At 51.8% G+C, this 8711-nt stretch overlaps 3 protein-coding genes across 3 annotated transcripts; 1 reads left to right on the top strand and 2 right to left on the bottom strand.

Moving 5' to 3' along the window:
* Positions 1-1857: 1857 nt before the first annotated feature.
* Positions 1858-4718, bottom strand: GCG54_00003382 (Ribonucleoside-diphosphate reductase large chain; the record flags this gene model as incomplete). The annotated part of the gene is made up of 4 exons (XM_045403455.1): positions 1858-1901; positions 1952-4427; positions 4488-4645; positions 4700-4718. The coding sequence occupies 4 exons, from the start codon at positions 4716-4718 to the stop codon at positions 1858-1860; spliced, it is 2697 nt and encodes an 898-aa protein (XP_045259643.1).
* A 934-nt stretch (positions 4719-5652) lies between these two features.
* GCG54_00003381 (Deoxyribonuclease Tat-D) lies at positions 5653-7018 on the top strand (the record flags this gene model as incomplete). The annotated part of the gene is made up of 3 exons (XM_045403454.1): positions 5653-5808; positions 5871-6048; positions 6105-7018. The coding sequence occupies 3 exons, from the start codon at positions 5653-5655 to the stop codon at positions 7016-7018; spliced, it is 1248 nt and encodes a 415-aa protein (XP_045259642.1).
* Positions 7019-7147: 129 nt separating this feature from the next.
* Positions 7148-8587, bottom strand: GCG54_00003380 (Central kinetochore subunit CHL4; the record flags this gene model as incomplete). The annotated part of the gene is made up of 1 exon (XM_045403453.1): positions 7148-8587. One exon carries the CDS (start codon positions 8585-8587, stop codon positions 7148-7150), a length of 1440 nt encoding a protein of 479 aa, XP_045259641.1.
* Between the last annotated feature and the right edge of the window lie 124 nt (positions 8588-8711).

Below are 8711 nucleotides of genomic sequence, written 5' to 3'. Positions count from 1 at the left end.
ACCTACTAAACTACTAATTATATAAGGTGCTTATATAACTATATATATTATATAATTAATATTATAGTTATAGGTTATAATAAATAGAGTATTTTTATATAAGGTTTTATACCTTAAACTTTATTTATTTATTTTATATAGAATATTAAAGTAAGTTAAGCGTTATTATTATTCTTATATTATTATTATTATTATAAAAGAATGTTATATGTTAACAGACTCTACCCTACTTTATACGACCCTATAGCGTGCTTTTTAGGAGGAAATTTTGGGAGAAAAACACTAACGAGGACGTCAGTGTTATGTTTAGAAGGGGGGATATTGCTATAGGCATGTGACGCCACACGTCACTACATGTACCTTCTCCAGGCAGTACCAGGCAGTTACCAATCCAAGCATCCTACATCCCACTCTCGTTGCACCTTGGGCTTCGCGAATCGACAGGAACGTGTCATCCCTGCACACTTCGCCCAATCAATCACTTGTCACCCCATGTGCTGATCGTTGCGCCCCTTCTTTCCACGCTTGAGAAAGGTCGCCTTTGGAAGGTGGAGTTTGCATCTGCGGCCTTCCATTCAAAAGCATCTTTGAGCGCCGTATGCCTTCATATAGGCGCTGGCACCAATCAACCGATTATCCTAGCTTGTGTCGTCTATACAGGTACATCAATTCTGACTCTGCCCGTGACACCTCCCATACTACCATCGGGCAAGAGCTTGAAACAAACAAGAAATTAGCAGCCCATGGCACGCTAGTAATTGAGAAAGACGTGCGCTTTGCGGAAAGCCAGCAACGAAACACGAAACGAGCAGGGTTGAACAATAGATTTCGGCCACCAGATTAGGCATAGGCAGGCAAAAGTGGGAAGCCAATCGCAGCAGTAATATGTAATGTGGACAAGCGATACCCTAAATCACCGAGGTGAAGTTTGACTCACAGGCAAGAGGACAAAGAGTCTGAACACTAAAACATGAAAGGCCAGGGGCCATGCGACAGCGCGGGCCTGTTTCTCGAATGTTGCCAGAGGGTCCCCTGTGCTTGGTCCCATGCCATTGGCCCGCAATATGATCCGCCATCAACGGCAAGCCGATGGCTACTGCGGTATCACGCCAAAGTTTTAGCCCTTGTACAGGTAGCTGTGGCTCAAGCAGACCAGGTGCGGTACATCGATCGCAGGCGAAAGACCGGCCACTCAGCAGTTATTCCAGAGCTTCCCGTGGGACCGTCAGTCCCCACGATACGTGGCTTGGGCTAATACTTACCCATAACACCATAGTAGTTTTTGCTAGTCCCGCACTTTTGTAGAGACCACACAACTTATCTTCAGTTGGTCTTGATGTGGTCGGTCAGCAACGCCACCTTCCTACGACGCAACTAACTGTCGCTTGTCGATGCGCAGGAAGACGTATTGTCAAGAGCAAGAGACGAGGTCTGGCCCATTTCCCCGGAGGCCTCTGCAGTGCCCCTTATGGCGACGATCATAAAAGAACCTTCGGAGAGAATATCGAATGGTTGCAGGCTCCTAAAGCAGGGACATTGACATACACACTCATAAATTATGCTACTTGAGGCGACAAGCCCAGCTCTTATCCCAACGCCGTAGAACTTTGCAATGGAATGCCTACGCACTCGATGAAAAACGAACAACATGGTCTAGGATTAGAAGCTCTGATCCCTGCAAACCATCAGAGCATCCCAAACCCGATATAAACATGTGAAGGGTGGAAATCACCAATGCCACCCTTGAGCCCGCAAAAACACCCACGTCATCCTGATACCCAAATGCTGCAAACCTCTTGTATACCATCAAAGCGTGTCATCAACCATCAGATCCATCAAGTCCAATGCATTCGTGTTTTAACCGCTGCACATGACGCAAGACTCAGGGTTCTCAATGCTGCCTGTCAGGATGTCAGAATCTGTCTGGGGTACGGTATAGCAAACAACTCACATGCAAGAACAGCTTCAGAATAGATGTCCATCTCACGTTCCTTACTGTCTTCTGCCTTATCCTCTGCATCGGGGGTCTTGCTACCGGGCGTCTGAAGCTCCTCTATCTTGAGCTTATCGGCAGGCTCCATAGGGAGAGCCCGGGGGCTGCCGCCCTCTTCAATATCAGCCTTCATGTTGTCGGGCTTCTGAGCAGGCGCCGTCCGAGGAGGAGGCGTGACGCTAGGCGTAGGAATGCCGTTGTCTTGGGAAGAACCCTCTTCTTTCTTGGCATACATAGGCCTCGGGCCCAGGTTCGTGGAAGGAGATGAAATATGACCCGGCGGCGGGGCGCGCTTCTTGTTGAGGACTTTGCTGCTGATATTGCTGTCGGCAATTTTCAGCGCCTCCTGGTCGACAGTGAACTGAATGGGGGCAGCAGCAGCTTGCGTGCGCAGGTAGTACATGCCGGTCTTCAACCCTAGCTTCCAGCCTGCGAAATGCATGCTAGTGATCTTGCCCATGGTCGGGTCCTTCATGTGGATGTTGAGGGACTGGGACTGGTCGATAAAGGCGCCACGATCGGCGGCCATCTGTACAACGGTACGCTGGGAAATTTCCCAGACGGTTTTGTACAGGGCCTTGACCTCGGCGGGAATGTTGGGAATGTTCTGCACGGAGCCATTCTCAGCAATAATGCGGTTCTTCATGGCGTCAGACCACAAGCCCATGTCGACGAGGTCCTTGAGAAGCCAAGGGTTGACAACCTGGAACTCGCCAGCTAAGACGCGACGCTGGTAGATGTTGGAGGTGTAAGGCTCAAAGCATTCGTTGTTGCCCAGAATCTGGGAAGTACTGGCGGTTGGCATGGGGGCAACAAGCAAGCTGTTACGCACACCATGCTCCTTGATCTGGTCCTTCAGAGAATCCCAGTCCCAGAGGTCCGAGGGCTTTACTCCCCACATATCGTATTGAAGGATGCCCTGTGAGACTGGGGAGCCTTCATAAGACGAATAAGTGCCCTCCTCCTTGGCTAACTGCACTGACATGGTGAGAGCAGCATGGTAGATGGTCTCGAAGATCTTCTTGTTCAGTTCACGAGCCTCAGGCGACTCGAACGGCAGTCGCAGAGCCAAGAATGCATCAGCAAGACCCTGGACACCGAGGCCGATGGGCCGATGGCGCATGTTGCTGTTGCGAGCCTCCGGCACGGGATAGTGGTTGACGTCGATAATCCTGTTCAGGTTGCGAACAACAACCTGGGTGACATCGTGTAGCTTCTGGAAGTCATAGATTCCGTCGTTGTAGTTCACAAAAGAAGGGAGAGCAAGGGACGCCAAGTTGCAGACGGCGACCTCGTCAGGGGCCGAGTACTCAATGATTTCCGTGCAGAGGTTGGAGCTTCGAATGGTGCCGAGATTCTTCTGGTTGCTCTTGCGGTTGGCATGATCCTTGTAGAGCATGAAAGGGTTACCAGTCTCGGTCTGGGCCTCGAGAATGGCATACCAGAGCTTCTGGGCCTTCATGGTCTTTCGACCCTTGCCTTCGCGCTCGTACTTCTCGTACAAGGCTTCAAATTCCTCGCCATAGCAGTCGGCAAGACCCGGGCACTCGTTGGGGCACATCAGTGTCCAGTCGCCGTTCTTCTCCACTCGCTTCATGAAGAGATCAGGAATCCAAAGGGCGAGAAAAAGGTCACGGGCACGGACCTCCTCCTTGCCGTGGTTCTTGCGGAGGTCCAAGAACTCGAAGACGTCGGCATGCCAGGGCTCGAGGTAGATGGCAAAGGCACCGGGGCGCTTGTTGCCACCCTGGTCGACATAGCGGGCGGTGTTATTGAAGACGCGGAGCATTGGGGTGACACCGTTGGAGGTGCCATTGGTACCGGCGATGTAGGAGCCAGTGGCACGGATGCGGTGGACGTTTAGACCAATGCCGCCGGCCATTTTTGATATCATGGCGCAGGTCTTCAGAGTGTCGTAGATGCCCTCAATAGAGTCTTCCTTCATGTCGACGAGAAAACAGGACGACAGCTGTGCCTGAGGAGTACCGGCGTTGAACAATGTGGGCGAAGCGTGGGTGAAGCACTTGCTCGACATCAAGTTGTACGTCTCGATGACGCGCTCAACATCGTCGCCCCAGATGCCGACGGCAACACGCATGATCATGTGCTGTGGTCTCTCAGCAATCTTGCCATCAAGCTTGAGAAGATAGGATCTCTCCAAGGTCTTAAAGCCGAAGTATTGGTAGTTGAAGTCGCGGTCGTAAACGATGGCAGAATCGAGCTCCTCCTTGTGCCTCATGACACAGTCGTACGTCTCCTTCGCAATCATCGGGGACAAGCGGCCATTCTTGGGGTTCACATAGTGATAGAGATCGCTGACGACTGAAGACCATTGCTTCTTAGTCTGCTTGTGGAGGTTGGAGACTGCAATACGGGCAGCAAGGATGGCATAGTCGGGATGTGTGACAGTCATGTAGGCGGCAGTCTCGGCGGCCTGATTAAGACCACGTTAGCGATTGACAAGCGAGCGGAAAGGTCAGGTGCAAGATCTCACCAGATCATCAAGTTGCACAGTTGTTACGCCTCCGTATACACCAGAGATGACCTTTTGGGTAATGGCGACCGGGTCAACGTGGTCCATGTCGAGACCATAGCATAGCCTCGACACTCTGGCCGTGATCTTGTCGAACTGGACGCGCTCCTGGCGCCCATCTGCATTCCGTTAGAAGACTAGAGATTCGTGATACGCGTCTGCGATGGACGTACCGCGCTTCCTCACGAACATGGCGCCTGAATTCGGCAGTGAGGATAAAGGGGGAGGTAGCGTTGGTTGTTGAAGCCGTCAAAGCGGTGGACACGCAACACGGGAGCAAGAAGATGTATTGAATGAGGGAATGTCGAGAACACCAGGATATCAGAGGCCTCTGTACAAGACGTCAAGAAAGGGTGGTGATGTTGTTGGTTGTAGGAGGGGGAAAAAAGGCGAGAGGGTCAGGAAGTGCTGCAGATTTATTGTCGCTGCCAAACGGCACAGTCCATGCTAAATTCGCGCTCGCGTACGCGCGACGCGCCCGAGCCAGAGAGGGGCAGCACGCTCTTACGAACATGATTCGCTAAAAACAACATCCGACCTCCTTATACTGTTCCTTAGTCAGAGTTCCGCCCCTCGGTTTTGCGGTCTTTGCCCTCGCATCCGACTCCCTAGCCAACCTGGGAGACAACAACAACAACTTGACTAATCCTAGCCTTCGACATCAGTCCAGAGACAACTGAACTCCACTGAGGGTGCTCGTGCCAGAGTCGGGTTGCCGCTTGCAACGTGTGAGATGACTTCAGTTCGGCGTCTTGGTTAGTTTCTGCATCTGCGTCAGATTTATTGATCAAGAAATGAAAAGTTGAAGAGGAAAGGGGCGGGACTAGAGATCCTGTGAAAGCATGCAACAGGTGCTCAAGCGTCCTCCAAGCGGCTGCCATTTTCTTTAATTGATTTTCTTTTTTGGTCAAAGCTGCAGGTACTTTACGCGTGTCGCGAGAGTGGACACCATGCTTGCTCACGCACTCACGTGATCTGGTGAGGCCGAATGGTGAGGCCAAATAGCAAGGCAAGCTCTGACTACTGAACTACCTAGTAGTCTGTTGCCTTGGTGTGGTATAAATTCCAGGAAAACTGGTGCTCAGTGTCGAACTTGTCTCAGTGCCGTGTTCTTTCCTGACTCCTCATGAGGCTCCATGCGCTTGCAATAGCACCATCACGGCCCAACCATTGGATCTTACCCCTCCTTCAACAACGACGAGCCTTTCTCAAGTCAGCTTCCGTAGTCACCATGGCGGCCGCAGGCGCGCCCAAGTCGGCTTTTCAGCCAAGGTACATTGATGTGTGTTACCTCACTTGCATTTTTTCGCTTTTGAACATGACCTGACCGTAGTTGATAACTAGATCGGTATCAACTTGGCCGATCCCATTTTCCGCGGCGTGCATCATGGGAAGAGACGCCATCCTGATGACTTGGACGCCGTGATCCGCAGGGCGCAGCAAGTCGGCTGCTCCAAGCTGATTGTCACCGGATCCGACTTTACCAGTTGCCGAGATGCCCTCGAGATCGCCAAGCAGTATCGTGCGTATATGACGGATAGCACGAACTATTTTGAGCCATGCTGACACACCGCTCAGCCAGCATCGTTTACACCACTATTGGCATCCATCCGTGCAGTAGTGCAATCTTCAGCACCTTAGATGAGGGTGCCGAGGGTGCGCATTCCGATCCCGATCCAGCTCGGGCTATACCCGAGCGCCATCAGCCCGACCCTGCCAAGACAGAGGCCATAGTCTCCGAGCTACGAGGCCTCATCAATCATGCGGCTGCCTCCAACGCCGGTCTCGTTGCCTTAGGCGAGTTTGGTCTTGACTATGACCGTCTGCACTACTGTTCAAGGTCCATACAATTGCATTCGTTCGCTGCACAGCTCGATCTCGTTCTAGAAATCAAGCCACGGCTGCCTCTTTTCTTACACTCCAGAGCCGCCCACCAAGACTTTGTGAGCTTGCTCAAGCAGAAGTTTGGCGAGAGGCTTGAGAAGCTCGAGAAAGGCGGCGTTGTTCACAGTTTCACTGGCACTATCGAAGAGGCTACGGAACTGATGGATCTAGGTCTTTATATCGGCATCAATGGCTGCAGCTTCAAGACCGAAGAGAACTGCAAAGTCGTCAAAGCGATAGCTTTAGAGAAGATGATGTTGGAAACTGACGGCCCTTGGTGCGAGATTCGGCCCAGCCATTTTGGCTACAAGTACTTGATGGAGAGGAAGCCAGATGTGACTGGTCTCGCTACCACTGCAGGCACGGATATTGCAGCTCAGCCCCACACGAAGAAGAAAAATCAAAAGAAAGAGTCCGAGGTGCCGGAACGCTTCAAGATCGTCAAAAAGGAGAAGTGGGAAGAAGGTGCGATGATCAAGGGTCGCAATGAACCGTGTACCATCGAACGAGTTGCCAAGGCTGTGGCGGGCATCAAAGAAGTAGATGTTGAGCAAGTCTGCGAGGTAGCTTGGAGTAACACGGTCAAGGTTTTTGGCGTAGACAAATAGAGGATGTTGATTGCATCAAGGGGACTGGCAATGGGGGGTAATAGAAATGCGACAGGGCGCTACGCTAATCATGACAAGACAGGCCCTTCTCCAGATGCTCCGATCTAAGCCTCGGCCGTCTATCTCGTCTTATAATCCAGATCCTCTGTGCCCTCTGATTCTTCCGTGGCGCACAGCCCCAATGGTGACTCCTTCTTCGCCTGTCAACCATCCCGGCATCCGCTGTCCCTCTATAATACCGTTCTCAACCAGCCGTCGCACACCAGCGAACACGTGGGCCCCATACATAATGACTTTCACCTTGGGAATCCAACCCGATTCTTCACTGTCTGAGACATGGCTACCCATTTCCTCGTCATCCAGACCATATATTCGTCGGATGGGAAAAGGGTCTTCGATGGCAACATCCACGCGCTCGATACCCAATCCGTCATCCAACCTGGCAGTGCTACCGAACCTCGCCTGAGCGCAAAGCCGAGCCCGTTTCAATGAACAGTGACTGTCATAGAGAGCGTCACCGTTCCTCTTGTTAGCCTTCCTTTTCGTTGGGTTCGAGCTTTCGTCGGACGATTCTTCAGACAACGGCGGAGTGGGCAGCGTGTTGTCAAGCGGTGACTCGTTCTTCTTTTTGTCGGCATAGACATTCCATCCGCCGCCAGCCGAGTTTGCACGACCAACACCTCTTGCATGTAGGAGGGCCGAAATATTCTTGGTCGAGATGTTTGTGGGTTTTAGCATGTACCTCTCTCGTGGCCGAGACAACGCCTTGGGAATCCCCTCAATAACTAGGTTGCGGAAGCTTTTGGACTCTGCTGCGCCGAGCGACCCTATGGTCTGGGATTTTGACAAGTAAATGTAGTGTGAAGCATCTGGGAATGCCATGTAGAGTGTCCTCGAGCAATCAACATCGGAGTCCGGGGGCGCGAGACTATCTCCAGGGTGGGCCATGCTAGTGTTGTAGGGGGATTCGATGATGAAAATGCGCAAGACTGACATGGCGAGGCCCTGCGGTCGATGGATATGATAATGAGCTTTGACATCTGGTAAGACGTGAGATTGAAGGTTTTGTATGAAGGTCGAGGGATGAAAGCGTGGTAGTTTCAATGACTCTCTATCCAGGTCGGGGGGACGCTGCTCGTCGTCCGTGGTAGAGATGTCCTTAAGAGGCAAAATGCGATAGGCAGTCCATCTCTGCGAAGAAGGGTGATCCTGAAGGTACTGTGCGTCTGCCATGGCTAGTTGATACAGAGTTAGGCCATGCTGCCAATCGCCGTCTGTCACCCGGTCGAGAACCTCCCTCTTGGAACCGTTCCTGCATTGCCAATCTTTGTAGATAGCGCGCAGTTCATCGAGTGACGTGGCTGGCTGGTATAACCCGTCCTCATCAACATCGTCGCCTAAAAGCGGTACGCATAAGGAGACATTCTCATCGCTGATCCAATCCAAAGCCAGCGTGAGAAGAGACGGGCGTGAAAGCCTGGTCAGAGCTTTCTGGACTGCGGCACTGGAAGTCGGAAGTCGAACATCTGAAGACAGAGACCGTTTGGTGGGGATCGAAAATCGAGCCATGGCCCTAAAATAATTGTCAATTGAAGGGACACGGTTCTGAGTCGATGCGGGAATTGAATGTTGTGGATGAGGCTGAACGAAGCGGGCAACGACGCGCTCTAAACTTTGGTCTGGTCTACTGCTC

Source organism: Colletotrichum gloeosporioides, assembly GCF_011800055.1.
Source record: "Colletotrichum gloeosporioides strain Lc1 chromosome Unknown consensus_74, whole genome shotgun sequence".
Lineage (NCBI taxonomy): Eukaryota > Fungi > Ascomycota > Sordariomycetes > Glomerellales > Glomerellaceae > Colletotrichum > Colletotrichum gloeosporioides.
Note: the sequence above shows the minus strand (reverse complement) of the source record. Positions and strands in the feature narration are given on the sequence as shown.